Consider the following 20,040-nt stretch of genomic DNA (forward strand, 5'->3'; position numbering starts at 1 on the left):
AGATATTAATCCAAATTCAATTTACAATTATGTACAAAAATATACAAGAACATAATATAAATACATTACATAAATACAATATCTCCTCTGAGGTGGGTGTTGACCAATACTTATTAACATTTTGTAACACTTTATTATTTACCTATCATTCAGTTATTTTAATGTTTTCTATAATCCTATAAAAGTATATTAATAATAATTTTAAAGCAGGATTTCTATAACAATAGAATTTATACACATGTATTGGCTATTGCTCATTCTTTTTCAAAATCAAACCTTCAAGTACAAGAAAATCACACCTTTTATTGAAAAAATATAAGTTTAGGAGTTCAATATCATTTATATATGCAGTCAATCTTTTCCAATGGAAGGTACTTTTTTCACATGAGAGCAATGGATCCATGATGCCTTTTTTCCAATTTTTATTGCTGTTGGGGTTAACAGTACTTGGATGAACCTTCCCAGGCTGGCTGAGTTGCTCCTGTGCACTTGAAGTTCCTTATGTATATTGTATCTCCTGGATTCAAATCATGTACAGAAAAGTCTATAGGTCCAGCTTGCACCATGGTTCCTGATTCCTGAAGTTCTTGTATTTTGGTTTGCAGATCTCTTTATATATGAGGGAATAAAAGTATCTCCTCCTAGCAATGATATATACACAGTATTAAATGGTTTAGTATGCATTGGTGGATGACCAAACAGTATCTCAAATGGTGAGATGTGTGGATCTCCTCTGGGCCTACTTCAAAGGTAGAACAGCACTAGAGAGAGAGCTTCTGACCATTTCAAATGAGTCTCAGTGCATAGTTTTCAGTTCCCTGTTCATTCTTTCGATTTTCCCTGAGCGCTGAGGATGGTGTGGTACATGAAACTTTGGAGTAATCCCTAAACATGAGTACATTTGTGACAAAACTAAATCAGTAAAATGAATTCCCCTGTTTGAATTAACACATCCTGGCAGGCCAAAATGAGGTAGGATTTCTCTTGAAAGCACTTTGGCAACAAAAACCATTGTGGCTCGAATGGTAGGAAATGCTTCTGGCCATCTGGTTAGCTGGTCTACTATGACTAAGCAAAATTTGTAATGTTTAGCCTTTGGCATTATAATGAAATCTATTTGTGGATGTTCAAAAGGTGTGTAAGCCAAAGGATGTTCACCAAAGGCTTTTCTGCAAAAGACCTGCTGGTTATATGCTTGGCAGGTGGGACAGGCTGCACACACTTTAGAGGTGATGTTAGTTACGCCAGGGGCTATCCATACTTTTTTTCAGAGTCTACAATGCCTTGGGTTCCAAAATGACTTTTTATGGATGGACAGATTTGATAATAAAAGTTCTAGGGAGCATGGATTTTCCTTCAGATAACACCCATACTCCATTAATCTGTTTAGACTTGAAGTTTTCTTTCCATTTAAAAAATTTTTTTCATTACGGAAAAGGATAAATCTAAGTGATTGATAATTTCCAAATTTAAGATTAATTTGGGGCCTTCTATAGCAGCAAGTTTTGCAGCAGCATTGGTCCAGTGGTTTCCTCTAGAGACAGGGTCAGTTCCACTTGTATGGGCAGAGCAATGTACAACAGCTAGGGTTTCAGGTAATTGGAGAGCAGAAAGAACCTCATTGATATCTTAATATTTGCAAGACTTTTGCCAGCTGATGTTAAAATCCCCTTTGAAGCCAAAGCCTACCAATAGCATGCCATATTCTGAAGGCATATCTCAAGTCAGTGTAGAGTGTTGCTTTCTTTTCTCTTTTGATTACACAGGCATGTTTCAAAGCTATTAATTCTGCACCTTGAGCACTTATATTTGATGGTAGTGAAGATCACCACAGTGACAAATTCTGTGACTGCAGCTGCTCCAGTGTAATGTATACCATCTCTCATAAAGGAAGAACATCTATAAACAAAACTAGATCTGCACCTGTCCAGGAGATCATCAAGAGGTTTTTCTGCCATGAATACTAATGATTTTCAACTATGTAATGGTTATCCTGTGATTAGTAAATCTGGAAGCAAAGTGGCAGGGCTGAGTGTTGTGCAGTATTTAAGGTGATATCATTGCCTAACAAGGTTATTTCATATCTTGTAACTCATTGGTCAGAGAAAGCCTGTGTTCTATGCCTTAGCAACAATGCTTTAACTTCATGAGGACACATTATCGTTAATGGACATGCCAATACTAGATGTGTAGATTTGCCTACTAGCAAAGTTGTTGCAGCTACACTTCTAAGACATGGTGGTGCTCCTGAAGCTATTGGTTCTAGTTGAGCCAAATAATATGTAATTGGATGTTGAATGGGTCCTAAAACTTGCGTTAAAACACTTGAAGCTACTCCTCTCTGTTCATGTACATGTAGAGTGAATGGTTGTAATCTGGGATGCCTAAAGCAGGGGCAGATAGGATAGCCTGTTTTAATTTAGTACTGCTGCTAGGTGTTCTGCCTCCAAACTAAGTGGTTTAGTGACTGCATCTTTTGTCAGTGCTATAAGGGGTTTGCTGATTTCCCCATAGCCAGGAATCCATTGCATACAAAATCCTGTTGTTCCCAAAATTGCTCTCAACTGTCTCTTAGTGGATGGGGCACTCAATTTTTTTGGATATCTTCAAACACGTTTAGGGGAAATGAAATGGGCACCATCAACTAAAACAAATCCTAAATACTCCAATTTTGGGAGACACCACTGAACCTTTGCCTTTGAGATCTTGTGTCCTCTTATATAATTACAACAGGAGATGTTTGCTATCTTTTTGGCATGCTGTGGTATTTTTTGGTGAGGCCAAGAGCAAATCATCCACAAAATGCATTAAACTCAACATTTGCCAAATTTTGTATCAAAATTTGGGAAAATAAAGTTGGACCTTCTACATAACCTTGAAGCAGATAATACCACATGTAATGAGAACCTTTCCAGGTGAATGCAAATATGTTTCGGGATTCTTTATGGATGGGTATTGAAAAAAAGGCAGAAAACAAATTTACTACTGTGAGATATTTAGTAGTGCTAGGAATAGAGGAAATAATGGTGGATGCACTTGTAACAACAGGATGTCTTTTGATGACATGATTATAAACAGCTCTTAAATCTTGAACAAATTGATAAAACAGGTTTTCCATTTTCATCTAATTTCGGGTTTTTAATAGGCAAGATTAGGTGTATTGTATTCTGATCTGCATGGGATTGTTATTTTTTTGTTTTATTAAATAATTTATCACTGGGGTAATTTTCTTAATTGCTTCTTTTGGTAATGGATATTCAGGAATAGATGGATTTTTGATTTCCCCAAATGGTTCTAATTTGAACCCAGACAGCTGATTTAAGGAAGCCTATATTAGAAGATGTAGCCCAGAGAGATTTGGTTATTATCTGTTGGTATTTCAAAGGTGGGAGTTTTAGCCATCTCCTGACTATCCAGAAAGAGTACAGGGAACAAATTTAGAGATTCTTCAGGTAGTTCTAATGTAATATAGCCATTTTGAGTACATATCATCATGGCTCTTAATTTACAGAAAAGGTTTCTCCCCAACAAATTCATTGGGGAGTTAGGCATTAGAAGGAACAAATGTTCCACAGATAAAGGTTCCAGAGACACCATTCATGGTGAAAGCTTTAGGACTTTCAGAGGTGCTCCTGACACCCCCAAAACATTGATAGAGCCAATGGAATTACAATTAGAATTAGGTGTACTCATCAGCACAGATCTTGATGCCCCAGTATTTAGAAGACAATTGCATAACATATTTCCTACATTTAAAATCATATGTGGTTCATTGCTATTTGGGGGAGATGGACTTGGATGACTGGTATAATTATATTGGTGTCTAGAAAATCAAATGTTTCAATCTTTGATTCTAGAATCCTTTCTTCCCTTTCAAACCTTCATAAAAGTCCATGTGCATCTCTCTGAGATTCCTCTCATTGAGGAGGATTTACATTTTGTCTATTACATGGACAAACCCCGTTTCTGATATATTGTAATATGTCATTTGTCTCATTTTGATAATTGGTTCTATCATTCCCATAATTTTATTTCTGTAATTGTGTTGTCATTATTTCTAAAATAGTTGTTGTTCCTACAATAGTTGCACCTAAAGTTTCCACCATTATTTCTAAAATTAATGAATACTTGTGTCCAGCTTCTGTAATTTAACACTATGTGTTCCATTTTTTCTGCATAAGTAACACCTTGGTCTTTGGTTTGTAAATTTTTGCAAAGGGGCCACAACTGTTCCATAATTTGTATCTCTTTTTTCAATTTTTCCCTTTAATGCTTTTATTTCCTTTCTTAATGACTCCATTAAGTCACTTTCATCTTTCCTTTCATGCCCATTATATACATATACTGCCACTCTCCTTAATTCATCAAGGACTATATTCAGCCAGTTAGGGCAGTTGGTTTTGAAATACTACTTGACCATCCTGCAACAATTTTTCACAAACTGCCTTCTCAATTATCTAACATCCCTTTCTCTGGTAAAATCTAGGTCTATATGTCTTCCTCCTAGTTCTACAAGTCTGTCCATGAACTGTGAAGGATTTTCTCCCATCTTGTTTTAGTTTTTCAAATTTTGTCCAGGTACCTGGTCAGTCAGAACGTGAGCTCAAAGATTTAAGTACTGAGTCCCTAGCTTGACACAATCTTGTGTAGTTGGTTTCATTGTTAAAATCCCACTTGGGGTCTTTTCACAGCTAGTGAATTGCTCTTCTTCCCCAAGGCTCATTACTGAGTGTGATAACCTTTTCATTTCCCCTTTTTGTTAACAATTCATCTAGCAAATGCTCAAAATCAGTCCAGGTTGGATCAAATTGTTGGCATATGCCTTCCAGCCTTTTGATAAAAGCTATGGGCTCTTCCTCAAAAGAAGGGGTGCTTTGCTTAAATCTCTCAATATCCTGAGGGGTAAATGTTCTTTGATGTCTTATATTAACTAGCTTGTCTTTGGGATTAAAGGTTGGTACTTCTCTTATGGGGAATAGGATTGTACTTTCTTTCTTTTGGGTTTTTGCTTGAGATGCCCTGGAGTTGGTGGAGGAAGTAGGAACAGTAGGAGAGAGAGGTTGGCTAAAGTGAGAGATAGTTTCATTTAGTTTAGAAATAGTTTTGGCCATTTGATACAATCTTCAAGGTATACAACTCTAGTCTCCATTAAGCTATCTTTCAGCTGTTTCTTTTTCTTATAGAGAACTTGACAAAATATTTTATAAAGTTGGTATCCCTGAAGTAATTCTGACAGAATGAATAATCCCAGAAATGGTAATAATCAGAGACAATCTAAAATTGTGAGGTGTAACAGCTCAGTAAATCTCCCTAGCAGCTGGAGTTGTTTAAGATAGATTAGAACCTCCTTCTTCACTACATGTACCATGATATCTAGCACCATTTAAAATTGCCTAAAATTTCCTACACTTCTACCTTTTTGCCTGTTCTTGAAAAGTAGGGATAGTAAGAAGTGAAGAGCAGAAGATTAAAAGATTGATCAAACTTCTACCTGACTTGCCAGGACTGTAAGAGTTAAACAGTAGGATTTCGACAAAAGTGAGGAAAGCATGTGAATAAAACACTTTAATTTGAGAAGAAATACAGATAGAAAACAGAAAAGGAGGAAAGGGAGATTATTCTAATACCCTATGACTACAGCTAAATTCCTAATACTATCTAAATCCCTACTTCTATCTTCTTCTTGTCTGGCAAGTCCAGGCCTATCTAACCTACACTATCTAAAATTAATTTATTAATAACCTATCTTCCTAACTAATCAGACATTCACCACCCACAAACTCCTTCAATCTATTTCTACCACTCAACTGTCAGTAGTCAACTGCCAGAAGCAGAGTCAGACCTCCTGCTCTCTCGAGATCTCGAGGCAAAGATGCCTAACTGCCAGTTGCCAGTAGCAGAGATAGACCTCCTTATCTCTTGAGATCCAGAGGCAAAAAGGCCTCAACTGCCAGTGTTCCTTATCTCTCCCCTCATCTCCTTGGTAATGGAATCTTCAGCTGTGGCTCACTGACCCCTGTCAGTTCTTCTCTACATAGAAATTCTCCTCTCTTGCCTCTTAAGGAGACAGAGGGAGAGATTAAGAAAATCCCTTTAACAAATGAAATTACAGGTCCAGACCTGTCACATATATATTGTGCCATGTATATAAATCACTGAGTCTGGGTACAGTGAGAACTGTCTTTATTACCATTCATTTTCAACAATGATTACTGGAACTTAAAAAAAAAAAGTCTTTTTAACCTAATAGTTACTGAAAAAGCCAAACCTTCCCAGCCCATTTCATATTCTCTTTCAACCATTTCAAGGCAGAACAATGTTCCAAACTATAAACCTGTTCCATGGTGATATTCACGGTCATGTGCTTAATGAAAAGCTTTGGGTCTGATATCCGAGCAGCCTGGACCAGTCTTTCCACTGCTGTTCGGTAGTCATCCGTAGTCTGTACTTTGTCATCTTCACACCTGTAAAAGGACCATTTCATCAAACACCAAAATGGAGAGAAGTCAACAGAAAGTCTGCTTCCTTCATGTGACATCACAGCCAGAGTGGTAAGACCACCCAACTTTCTTACCATGCAGTATGTAGTTAGTGGACAAAGTCCTGGACTAGGAGTTCAAAGACTTTAGGCAACTTACTCCATCTGATTGAAGCTGTTTTCTCATCTGTAAAAGAGGTCCTTGATCCCCAGATGAAGAAGGCATTTTTAAATTAAAGGGAGCAGAGTTTGAACCCATTGAGTCTGGGTTCAAGGTCTGGTCCTGCCACTTACTACATGGATAGGCTGCTTAACTGTCCTGGGCTTCACAGTTGTTCTCATCTGTAAAATTCCAAACCCCAACCCTTTGACTCCATGGTACAGGACCACAGATCCAGACCTAGCAGGGCCTTATACAATTCTCATATAGGATCCCCATAAATCTGGGAACAACAGAGCTAGGCTTTGTCACATCAAACCCAGGACTCTATCTACTTTACCATGGGAGGGTACTGTCTTCCCTACTTGAGAGATTGGAGGTGAGGATCATTCAAGACAAGGAATTTAAAAGTGCTTTGGAAACTCCATAATTCAGAATACAAATATGTTATTAGATAGTCACTGTTAAAAATCTAGGGCTGTTTCAAATTTAGTAAGTGCATATTAATGCTTGCTGCATTGTGTGGCCTCTTTTAGGTGCACATAGAACCTAAATGTTTTCTCACCACATTTCTTAGGTCTCTTCAATTCCTGACCCCCACACTAATAAATTGTTCTAGTTCTAGTCATCATTTCTCACCTGGACTTCTCAAAGAGTGTACTGAAGGTACATTTTGCATCATAATATCAGACAAAATCTCCAGGGAACTGTCCCAAGAATTTGTGTTTGGTCCAGTGATGTTTCACATTCTCATTAATGACTTGGTTTGTAAAAGCACAGATGACTTGCTTTTCAAATGTACAGATGACATAGCTTAGAAAAAAAGGGCTAGCTAACACATTGGATGAAAGTTAGGATTCAAAAGATTTTTAAAGGCTAAAATGCTGGTCCAGATATCATGAAATTTAGTAGGGAAAAAGGTAAATGTCGTGTTTAGGTTTAAAAAAATCAATTGCATAAGTACAACATGGGGAAGATAGAGTTAGATGGTAGTGTGTTTTTAAAAGATCTGAGGCCTTTAGTGGGTTTCAGTTTAGATGAAGTAACAATGTGTTGTGGAGGCTCAAACATCTAATCAATCTTAGGCTGAGAGTGCCTGGGTAAGTGTCTCATAATTCTCACTGACGGCTAATTGACTGGGCTACATGCATTAGAGAGGCAGTGCATACAGGACAAGGGAGGTGAGAATTTCATTGTATTTGGCTTTGGTCAGACAACAAAGGCCACTGAACCAGCTGGCAAGTATCCAGAAGCAGCAGCAGGATAGCTGAAGGTTCTGGAGTTATTGTCCTATGATGACCAATTGACAGAACCAGAGATTTGAGAAGCCTAAAGGGGTATAGGACTATTTCATGAAAAAGATTTTTTTTCACTCCAGCAGGTAGAACAAACAATGAGCAGAACTTGTAAAGAGACAACTTTGTGCTGGAGGTATGGAAAAAAAACCCCACCAAAACTTCCTACCTATGAGAGCTACTACAAAGTGGAGCTAATTCCCTGAGGAAGTAGTTGGTCCCCCCGATGAGAGGTTTTCCAGCAGTCTGGATGATCCTCCTTTGCTGGGTATACTGTTCCAGATGCTAGAAGGTGGCTTCTGAAGTCCATTCCAATGCTGAGGTTATTAGTGACTTGTCACAGCCTTCTGACTCACCTCCCTGCTTCTAGCCTCTTTCTCCAACCTACTCCTTCCTTTACTATGCGTAGTTTTAAATGAACATTTACATTAAATTAGCTGTTTACTGAAAAAATAACACCATTGGCTAGACAAGTGAAACAAAGTTTCTAGTTTGGTTTGTCCTACTGAAAAAAGGGACTGACACCAAATACTTTGAAGTATAACTCTGCTACTTATTTGAACAGCAGTTGTTCAGTCTTTGTAGCAGGCTCCCTCCCACAAAGCTTTGACTATTACATGGAGATATTTGACCACTTTCTTTTTGACAGCTGTTGGCTATTCTTCCTCTGGCCCAGTGGCACTGCCTTGAAGGATTCAAGGCCTGCCTTTACTAGGACAACAGTGAACCTCAATTAGAAGAAGATGAGAGAAGCTCCTTTTCTTTTGGAAGAAGTTGTTCTTGTTTTTGGAGAGAAATCAAGTAGAACACCAGAAGCATGAAAGGAGGTCATGAGAGGGTGAGAAGTAGATAGCTTTTGCTAGGAACCCCTTAAGAATATTTGGATCAGAGAGGGCAGAGGCAAGATGGTTGCTTAGAAGCAGCAAGGACCTCTGTGAAAGCCCTTCCACACCAATCAAAAACAAAGTGCTTCAAGGGGACAGAAAACCAAATCTAACACCAGGACAGAGCCAGGGGACCCTCCTGCACAATTCAACTTAAAAGGTACACAGAGAAGGCTGAATTCTTGGGTTTAAGGAAAAGGAAGAAGGAAGGTCCCAGGACCCTTCCCCCACCTACTGTGCTGAATCTCCTGCAGTCACTAGAATCTCGGGGCAAAGACTCCAGTCCAGAGGGAATGCCTTGCTGCCACAGTTGCGCCAGGCTCAGGGCTCTAACCACAGCCAGCAGGGAGGCAGCTGGAGGAGAGGTGTGGAGGGGAGGGCAGCCTAATTGCAGCCACTACTCTCCACCTTGGGTCTCCTCTGCTTCTCAAGGTTTTGGCCTTGGGGCACATCCAGCTCTGCAGATCAGCTCTGCCCAGGCTTACTCTTGTCTATCAATAGAGCAGATAAGAAGCCTTCAGAGGGCTGGAAAGTTCAATCTCCAACATCCCTCCCCCATTGACTGCTCTGAGAGCTGAAGTAAGAATCCTGATGAATTGGATCCCAGAGTGAAGGCTGCCACCATGACAGAATACCTTGATAACAGGGCAGGAAGCACAGCTCCATTCAGTCTCCACTTCTTCACTTATACCTTTAGGTTCTCCTACCAGCTGGGGAAGATCTGACCTCAGGGCTCATTAAGACTCCATCTACCTAATCTAGCCAATTAGCAGACTAGAGAAGAAGCCCCTTAAGGATGGAATAGTCCAAACCCACAGATCCAGCAAATAATCAGAGGAGCAAGATTACAGTCAATGATGGGGTTGGGGGGGGGGCGGGAGAAGGGAAAACATGATTAAACAACAGAAAAAGAAAAAAGAAATTACAATTCACAGCTTTTATCCAGGTAATAAACAAAGAGCAAATAGAACAGGAGGACCAAGGAACACCAAGTAAAAACACAGAAACTCTTCAGCAAATTGGACTCAGGCTTTGGAAGAACTCAAAACACAATTCAAAAACAATTAAGAGAGGCTGAAGACAATTGGGAAAAGAACTTAAAAAGCAAAATAAGTCATCTGGAAAGAGGCACACGAATTAAAACAAGAAAATAGTGTCTTGAAAGCCAGAATCGACCAGCTTGAAAATGAGGCAAAGAAAGTGAAAGATGACCTACAAAGAAAAACAGACCAGAAGGAGAACAATGACCAAAAAGCCAGGGATGAAATTCAGTCTTTAAAAATGTGAACTCAACAAGTAGAAGCAAATGATTTCACAAGGCAAGTCTATAAAACAAAATCAAAAGAATGAAAAAAAATGGAGGAAAATATTAAACATCTCACTGATAAAACTACAGACCTGGAAAACAAATCCAGAAGAGACAATTTAAGAATTATTAGACTACAGGAAAATCATGACAAAAGAAAAAGCCTGAACATCATTCTACAGGAAATTATCCAATTTCTTGAACATTCTTGAACAAGAGGAAAAATTGGAGATTGAAAGAATCCACAGATCACCTCCTGAATTAATCCCCAACTGACAACATCCAGGAATATTATAGCCAAATTCAAGAATTATCAGATCAAGGAAAAGATACTACAAGCTGCTAAGAAGAAATCATTCAGATATCATGGAACCACAGTAAGGATAACACAGGACCTGGCTACATGCACACTGTAGGCCTGGAAGGTATAGAATATGATATTCTGGAAAGCAAGGGAACTGGGTCTACAACCAAGAATCAACTACCCAGCAAATTTGACTATATTCTTGCAGGGGAAAGTATGGTCATTTAATAAAGTAGAACACTTCCAAGCATTCATAAAGAAAAGATCTGATTTAAATAGAAAATTTGATGCCCAAACACATAATTCAAAGAATCACCAAAAGGTAATTAAGAAAGGAAAAAACAAACAAAAACCTTTTTTAAGGGACAATAAGTTCAAACAATTTGTAGTCCTATAAGAAAAGATGATATTGGTAACTCTTAAAAATTGTTATTATCATCAGGGTATAGAAGAAATATACTTAGAGGGAAAAGTAACAAAATGTATAGAATGAAATGTAAAAAAAAAAATATATATATATATATATATATACACACACACACACACACAAAGACTAGGGGTAAAAAAATGAGGATAATTCTAAGAGAAATGGGAAAAGAAATAAAATTGGGTAATTTTATATTTCATAAAGAAGTATATGGGGAGGGGAGAGAAGACCAATACAATGGAAGGGTCAAAGAGGTTGGAGACAGACCCCAAGAAAATTTTAATCATTAGAGTGGGAAGGGTCAAAAAGATTCAAATGGAAGGAAAATCTCCAACTCTAAATTCAATCATCATTATCATCATCCAACACATCACCATCAATATTTAACTATCCATCTTTTCCTGACCCAGGAAAAATTTTTGCTAGGTGGCTTAACCTAATAGCATACTATGAAGAGTACTGAATGAGAGCCAAAAGACCTAAACTCTAGGCTTGAGTGCCACTATGTTTCCTTTGGGGGTAAAAAGAAGAAAGCTTTCTTTTTCCTGGACTCAGTTTCCTCATTTATGTATGACTGAAGCTTATCTGGCCTCTGCATTAAGTTAATCAATTAAATCAAAGAATAAACCAGGTGTAAACAAGGGGGAAAAAAAGACATTCTTCAAATCCCATGTTCTAAAAAGGCTTTTCCTAGCTCCCCACTCCTACTGCTTGTGCCATCCATCTGCACATTAGATCGCATATAACCTTTAAGTATGTGTTTGCATGTTTATTCTGCCCTCAGATTGTGAGCTGCTTGAAGTCAGAGATCTTGTTTTTGCTTTACTCCGTGTTCCCAGTGTTTAGCACATTGCCTGGCACACAGTGAGTCCTTAATAAATTCTTAATGTCTGGCCCAAAAAAAAAAGAAAAAAAGAAAAAGAATATTTGGATCATCAGATCTAAAAGAAGTAGCAATCAAAAAATGGGAGGCAATATGGTACAGAGACAGAAAAGAACACATGATGAGGAGTTAAACATGATTCTAGGCCAAATTCTGTTACTAAATTGGGCAAAATCCTTAACTCATTATGGGTTTCAGTTTCTTCACCTGTAAAATGATGGGTCTAGATTAGTTTCTAGAATTCTGTTGAAAGTAGTGGCAGTGCCTGATTGAGAGCGGGGAGGAGTCTTCAAAATCTGTGCCCAGTCAGCACATACACAGAATATGCACACAATAGTCTTAGGTCAACTTTCTAATAAGGCCTAAGATTAATACAGAGGTCTGAGGGACATAACAAATGAAAAAAGGAAACATGATAAATGAGTAAAAGGGGACATAGTGTTGGGAGACTAAGCTGGTGGCACTGCAGAGGATAGTACTAGGACAGGACAGATTTATAGATCAAAGAAGAGCAGTTAGCATAAGCTGGATTATACCTGTGGGAACCAAGATATAATAATGCATAGTGTCAAAAGGCTGTGATAGTAAGCCACAGGAAGCCTTTCATTTATAATATAGTATGAGGACTGCAAAATAGATGCTTATAACTGGAGAATATGCCATGAAAAGAAAAAGAGGAATTACTATGTCTCACAGAATGGAACAACTTTTCCTGTGTTTCCTAATGCTGCTTCTATATTTAGAGATCAATCGTCTCCCTGATATCAGTGGTCTATGCAATGGTGTAGATGACCATGTTTCCATTCCCTTTCCTCCTGGGTTTCTCTAGGTCATATCCTGCAAGAAAAACTTAATAGGGCTTCTACTGAACAGGCTGAAGGTCCTTTCAAAAATCTTGATAGTATGAGGGTGCCAGTGGAAGAGTAGGTTGTTCCTGCTTTCTCTCACTCTCACAATATGGCCTTTTGCAGTCATCCATCATTCTGATAACATCTTCTGTGATGCTTCTCTTGTACAATTCTTTATTAGGAATATACTACATCCTATAAATGCCAACTATTCACCTCTCCATTGCTTTTTGGGTGGCTCTGAACTTGAGCTTTAATTATCCAGAGGCTGTGGCATTTCATGACTCAAGGTCATAAAGCTCACCTAAAGAATACTGCTTTTAGAAGATGAGCCTATTTTAGAGAAAACTTGGGATGTTTTTAAAACCCTCATCTTAACCTTTGGTTCTAAGGCAGAAGAGTGGTAAGGGCTAGGCAAGGGGGGTTAATCGACTTTCCCAGGGTCACACAGCTAGGAAGTGTCTGAGGCCAGATTTGAACCTAGAACCTCCTGTCTCTAGGCCTAGCTCTCAATCCACTGAGCCACCCAGCTGCCCCTGAAAACTTGGGATTGTTCCAAAGTTCTGTACCATTTACCAAGGGCAATCCATTCTACTTCTTCCTCTTGTTCACTGATCTTGCCCAATACCTGGCCAAGATATATGGATGGCCTTCACAACTCTACTGAATGTCCATTCAACTGAATGGCATAGTTGGATGAAGCATTCTTCATCCATTTGTTTTTTTTGGTGTGGCTAGTTAGGCTTAACTCTTTTGAGTGATTATGGGTCTCATAAAGATATTTGGCAATATCATAATGCAGTCAATATATTCTTTGAAAACAGGAGTTATATAGAGGGCCTTGCCATCTACATAGATTCTCTTTTTCCATATATTTAGTGTTAGATATATTTCATGAAAACAGTAAACACTTTGGGAGAATATATCTGTTCTTATTTTGAACTTTGAGGAAAATAACTAGAAAGATTATCTTTTGTCATATACTTTATGGATCATTCTAAAATTCTGACAAATTTATGGTAAGTTTAGTTTCCTAAAGTTACAACATGTAATATAAGAGAAAAAAAAGAATAAGTCTGCTACTTGAATGGATATTTTTGTGATTTCTTTCTGCCTCATTTCCCCTCCCTATTAGGACTGTCTTAATGGATAAGATATTAAGTGCGAAAATCAGCATTTCTAGAGAAACTGGCCAGCTGTATAGAGAAGAAAGTTTAATCAAAGTAGGTAAATTCAACTGAAATATGAACATTTAAGGGCACAGTCTCCTTTTTTTTTATTGAAATGGAATCATAAGTAAAAATTTTTGATTGTGAAATTTCTGATTATAAGGTACTAGAGTCCGTGAGCTACACAAGCATGATATTTTCATCTCAGGTAGCTTTCTTGGGAGGATTTTTAAAGTTTAGAGACTTTGACTAAAGGATGTTATTTATTTGGTTTTCTTCCAGGGACTATTACATTTTTATCTTTGTACGCCCATGAACTCATAGCTAAAACTAGGCACTTGGGCACTGAGGCCAAGCTGCCCAAAAAAAAAAAAAGTGCCTTCAGTAAGACGGGAGGCAGAGAATAGAGAGACCAGAGAGAGGGGATGAATCTATGCAGAACTATTTGACTAATTATTTTTGCCAACTAGGCACTAAATTCTATTGTTTCTGTGTTGTAAAACGATTATAAGGCCACCAATGTCCTCTAAATTTGGCACCTTGGAAAAAGCCCTAATTATAACTGTACTTGATAAGTGTTTATTGAAATACAGATCACTGTCTAGGCTAATGACTACTATTCCACAGTATGCATAATGTGAAAAGAGTCAGCAGAGTTTGTAGCAGACTTTCTATAGCAGTTAAGGCCAAAAGTTTGAGGCCTTCAGGTAAGACATGAGGCAGTAAGTGGCTCAGTGTTTTAGGTCTGGAATAAAGAAGATCCAAGTCCAAACCCAGCGGAGACACTTACTAGTTGTGTGACCTTGTGCAAGTCACCTAACATCTGTCTGCCTCATTCCACAGTAGAAGGAAATGGCAAACCACTCCAGTATCGATGCCAACAAAACCTCATGGACAGGGCTGGCATGCTATGGTCGACAGTTTCACAAAGAGCTGGGCACAACCGAACAGCAGCAACGAGGGAAGGCAAATGGGTAAACAATTGGTAAATGGCTGTGTGGGCATTGGCAAAGAGCTCGAATAGGAGGGTAGAAGCCAGAATAGCTGAATTGTCTTTTTACTTTGACCCTATTATATCAGCCTAAGTATTTATAAGTAGAGAGACTATGTCTTCTGTGTATATATAAGATGATAAATGAAAAAAAATCTGTGAGATGGAAACTGCCTTAGACTTCTTCAGACTCGTGTGTGTGTGTGTGTGTAAAAGATATGTGACTTTCTGACATTTCTGTAAGATCACACTCTTAAAACTTTCCACACTTGTTCAGACAGTCTAAAAATATTCTTGAGGGTAGAAGACGGTACTTGATTGGCTTAATCTGGGAATGTATTTCACAATACCAATAAATCAAAACAAAATTCCAATATCACTAAATTTTGTTTCTCAAAGCTATCTTCTCAGTCCTACATTCCTGACTTTGTAGCTTCTGGCATGGATTCCTGTCTTTAGTCTGTTCCATACCAATTGTTCTAAAGCACACTTGGGATCATAGTCCTTCAGAGATCCCCCTCTGCCTCTAAAATACTGCCCAAAGTTCTTGATAGGACATTCCATCTCTAAGCATTTTATAGGTTCCTGGCTGGGGCCTTAGAAATCATACAGTCCAAGATCCTCATTTTACAGCCAGAGCCTAAAGTCACATAGGAGTAGGTGAGGTACTGGGACTTCCTGGGCTCTTTCCATTTTACCAATGGCTAATCTCTGCCCCTGAGGCCCCTCCTCAATGCAGAGCTTCCCTGTCAGTTTTCAATGTTATAAAAGCAAGGCCCACTAACCTTTTCAGTACTATCTGCAGGGTCTGGGAAGAAGCACCAGGACTCTGAATACTACTAGCATTAGATACTAGAAAAATTTCAATAGCTAAGAGCATTTCAATCTCAGACAAGTAGGAAGGAATCAGCAGAAGTTTTCGGTACAAATTTCCCTCCAAGGGTGGGTAACAGCCCAGTGACAGAGCACCTGAAAGTTAAACAATACATTTATGATAGGTCAAATGTTACAAAAACTTCACACACACACACACACACACACGAATATAAACTTCTATGGAGTCAATTATTTGCATTATAAAATAATGCCATTCTCCATAAAAGTATTTTATAGATGCCTTTTTAAATTAATTTAAATAATCCTTCCTGGCTCATTTAAAATATGTATCAATTTACAAATATTTTTTATGTAAAATGAAGCAGCAAATATCTCTATAAAAAGACTGTTGAGTATCTGCCAAGAACACACTTATTTCAAGAAAAAGTCATTACTACAAATATCAGAACCCTAGATGGATGCATGGAATTTGCTTTACTGAGACCTAAACATGCAAATGAATCATAAGTATACAGCACAATGGCTTTTTAAAAAATCTCTTCTAGAATCATGGAATCTCAGAGTCAGGAGGGGCCTCTCAGAGGCGACCCAGTCCAACATGTATATGCCTGAACAAGAATCCCCTCTATCACACAGTATGATCTTTAAAAACTAAGTTGTATTCTGTTAAAAGTTTGAAATAGTAGAGTTAAGGATAAAAGCTGCATAATAGATTTTTAAATGATCATTATGAAAATAAACTTAATTCTCTATTATAAATTTATACATTTTTTAAGGCTGGTATATATTTCAAATTACATTTAAATTATATGATATCTTTTGTCATTTTTTTAATATAAATATAAAAATTCAATTTCAGAATTTGCAAATGCACCTTAAAACATGATCATTAAAAATTACCAAATATGTAAACAATACATATGAGATTTTAAGATTCATATGGATTTCAACTGTAACTTACTTTTGTAATGGGCTCTGGCTTTTGGCCATAAACAACTTCTCCCTAAAGCAGTAATTAATCTTCTGAGAAAAGAAAAATCAATAGGGATGTTCTTTGAAAACATGAATTCTGCTACAGAAGATGACACACCCAGACTATTGCTTTCTATACAAGCATCTAGAAGCTTGTTAAAAAGAAGGTTATACTGCGAGACCTCCACAGTTTCTGAAATGAAGAAAGGATATTAAATTTAATAAACTGATCTGATTTAGTGCTTCTCCAACTTTTCCCCCTTGAATAGTCACAATCACCTCTCCAAACCTTCCTTCATTTGCTTCCCCCAAGCATGCGACTGCTACTTGAGGCTACAGTGACGTAACCTCGCCTTAATTTCTATGGCCTTTGCTGATCGTACCATCTCTACTTAGACAGCGCCCTGACTATTTTGGGTGTAGCTATTAAGTGGTGGTGCCTAAACTCTGACTTGGGGCCTTGTTATCCCATGATGCGCCCTTGGGTTCGGGCATGGATGCCATCTCTGTCTCTTTTCCTGCCCCCCCCCCCCCCCCCCTTAACTAGGTAGAGAATCTCCTTAATGAAGTCACTTCTTTCATAAGGTATTACTGCCTGGCCCTGGGAGCCCAAAGGACACTACGCTGAAGAGGACTGAAGATTCAAATCTAATTGGATACCTGAGCAAATGCCTTCAGGACTACACCTGGAGATTCATGGGGTGGAGAAGAGAGTAGGCAGGTCAGAGCTAAGAGCTCACGAGAAACACAAACACTTGGTTCTCTCGAAGAAAGCTTCGGCATGGAGGAGCTCCAGGGAACCACATTGGTCTCAGAGAGGCCAGTGATAGAATTAACGCTAGAAGGGACATTCAGGGGCCATCAAGTCCAACCCCCTCATTTTAGAGAGGAGAAAACGAGGCCTAGACTAGAGCCCAAGGGACTGGCCACAGGTCACACCAGAAGTAAGTGGCAAGAGCAAGATTCAAACCCAGGTCCTCTGTTGCCAGCATCAGTACTCTTGGACTTGATCTTTAGCAACCATGAGACCTTTGCACAAGGACAAGCCTTCAAGGTAGAACATGAGTCTGGAGGACTATGCGGGGCTCATCCAACAAGGACCCCTGATGGGCTCAAGTGTGAGAGGCACTTGGTAGGGAGGACTTTTTGATCTGTCTAAATTAAGCTGTCTACATTTTGTGAGCTTGACATGACAGCTGAGAGCGCTTTGGTGTTCGTGGTGAGGACCTAGACACGAGCCAGGTCCAAGGAGACCTAGGAAGAAAGTTGTGTCAGTCAAGTGCCGGGTTCAGAAACCACGCTGTATAGCAGAAGAAGGAGGATGACTGATTGGCTAATGAGGAAGAGCAGGAAGCTGAGTGAAGAAGACCCTGGAAAGATGAAGAAAGTTGGAAGAGACAGCAGGGTTAAGGGAAGATTATCTCCAAGGACAGGTGAGTCTTGAGAATTTCTGCAGGCAGATAGAGGGGAAGGAATGCCTCAAGTGTGAGGAATTGAAGAGAAGAAAGGAAGTGGGACTGGTCAGTAGGTTCCTAGAGGACACAGAAGCAAAGGGTTTAAGGACACAGGTAAAAGGGCTGCTTTCTCTTCTAAAAATGAAGAAAAGAGCTAAAGATAGGTGAAAAATGAACATCTCAAATCTTTTTATGCTCTGGCTTCCTTCAGTTTTTTAAGTTCTACCCACATTATATAGAAATCGCAATAAATTCTGTTAAACTGATCACACTTTTAAAAATTAAGCATTATTACTAATGAAAACATAGTACAACTTACATAAACTGAACTCAGTGTTATCACCCTTGGATTTTTTAGCATGCCCATCTTTAAAACTATAGTAACCTTTTTTTTACACAATTATTGATGTTGCAAGACTTACTCAATTTATAAAAATTATTCTTTAAAGAGCAAATATTTAAACATTTTATTTGTATATTCACTACTTGATAGAGAAGCTAGGAAAGAGAAAATAGTAAAACAAAGCTAGTATTGCAAGTCACTGAAAAATGAAGACAAATTTAAACTAAAGTGTATCTGAATTTTTAATTTAAGTTAATATGAAGACATGATTTAATTTTTAGAAAGGTGCCACATCAATTGGTTATTGAATAAAATGAGGGAATATTCGTAAAGTGAGACAGATATAGTAACTATGTGGAATTTAAGATTTAGTCTCATATAAGAACAGTTCTAATGGGGAAATAATGAACATGAATTTTTCTAAACATACCTTGAGAATTTTGGAAACCAGGTAAGTTCTGAAGAACTTCAAATGTTTGTCGGTAAAGGTTCTTGGCTAAGATCTCATATGCAATTGTACAGAGTAGGTTATGTCTGTTGAGGACATCCATCCTGTCACAGGGCCACAGTGGTGTATTTATTATCCATTCAGACTCTTAAATGCAGAAAGAAATATTGAATTATGAATATTTCATTCATGTAAATTAAGGCTATTAAAATTCAATTACCTATATTGTTCTAACAATTTTTGCAACCATTTTATATGTTATTTCTTGGAGAAAATGGCAAAATTTAAATGGATGTTTAATTAAAAGAGGCTTAAATCATTTAAGAAACAAGTACTATATGTCTTAATAGCCACTATTCTAAACAGATTTTTTTCATTAAAAATAGTTTAAAATTTTTTCCTGTTTCAGACAACATAATTTCTTAGTATCACATTTCCATGGTAAAAGCCAAAATGTTTATTAGGATCTGAATAACACAAATGTTAAACTAAAACTCTTAATTTGGCTTATTTCTTTCAACGATGAAGACTGTAGCCCCTGTCTGCCCATCCAGTGGGATTCTTGTCCAAGTCCTCCCATAAGTTCACCACAGTGGATCCACTCAGTTTGAAGGCTTTCTTCAATTTGTCATGACAATGTGAGGACCCCAGTGTAACACTTGGGCTGTCCATTTGTCATTTCTAGCTCTCATCATGTGACTAACATTTAATTTTCCTGATATATTTTATTCCTGCTCTTCTTCAGAAGTCTTCATTAATGACATGTTGCAGCTTGCTCACACCAATCATGAGTCTCTCTATGGCCCTGTGTGTGACATTCATTTTCAGTACTTTGGAGACTGTTGTGTTTCATGCCATACAACTATACAAAAAACACTAACACTGGTAGTAAAAAATGTTGGGTCTTATTTCTGGGAGAAGCTTTGAGTTATTAAAGGAGCCTTGCTTAAAGCTGCTTAAATTGTGGGTCCAATTTATCTATATTCTGCCTCCATAATGGACAAGCGTAATAGGTAGTCTAAGCAAATGCCTGCCAAAATCTAGTCAATGGAAGTCTTGCACCCACTGGGTTTTCCTGCATGGACAACCTGGAGAAACTGCTTTGGGTGACTGGATTTCTTCTGGGAGGCTCTGCAAAGCAATGTTTTGGCACATAATGCAACCAGAATGTCAAATGCAAAAAAGAACATCTGGTGGATCTCATCCTCTATATGAAATCTCTTTTAAAATTGGATTCTGTG

At 38.1% G+C, this 20,040-nt stretch overlaps 1 protein-coding gene across 4 annotated transcripts in view; it reads right to left on the reverse strand.

Moving 5' to 3' along the window:
• Nucleotides 1-5,552: 5,552 nt before the first annotated feature.
• TOPAZ1 (testis and ovary specific TOPAZ 1) overlaps nt 5,553-20,040 on the reverse strand; it is an 84,847-nt gene continuing 70,359 nt past the window's right edge. For 3 of the 4 annotated variants that reach the window (XM_056800400.1, XM_056800398.1, XM_056800397.1), the window contains exons 17-20: nt 18,782-18,946; nt 16,544-16,747; nt 15,531-15,714; nt 5,553-6,464 (exon numbers count right to left, since the gene is read on the reverse strand). In XM_056800400.1, coding sequence (XP_056656378.1) covers nt 6,251-6,464; nt 15,531-15,714; nt 16,544-16,747; nt 18,782-18,946 — 767 coding nt within the window. In that variant the 3' untranslated portion in view covers nt 5,553-6,250. The remainder of the gene's footprint in view (nt 6,465-15,530; nt 15,715-16,543; nt 16,748-18,781; nt 18,947-20,040) is intronic. The other variant, XM_056800399.1, reaches the window with a different exon arrangement.

This window comes from Monodelphis domestica, chromosome 5, assembly GCF_027887165.1.
Source record: "Monodelphis domestica isolate mMonDom1 chromosome 5, mMonDom1.pri, whole genome shotgun sequence".
Classification (NCBI taxonomy): domain Eukaryota; kingdom Metazoa; phylum Chordata; class Mammalia; order Didelphimorphia; family Didelphidae; genus Monodelphis; species Monodelphis domestica.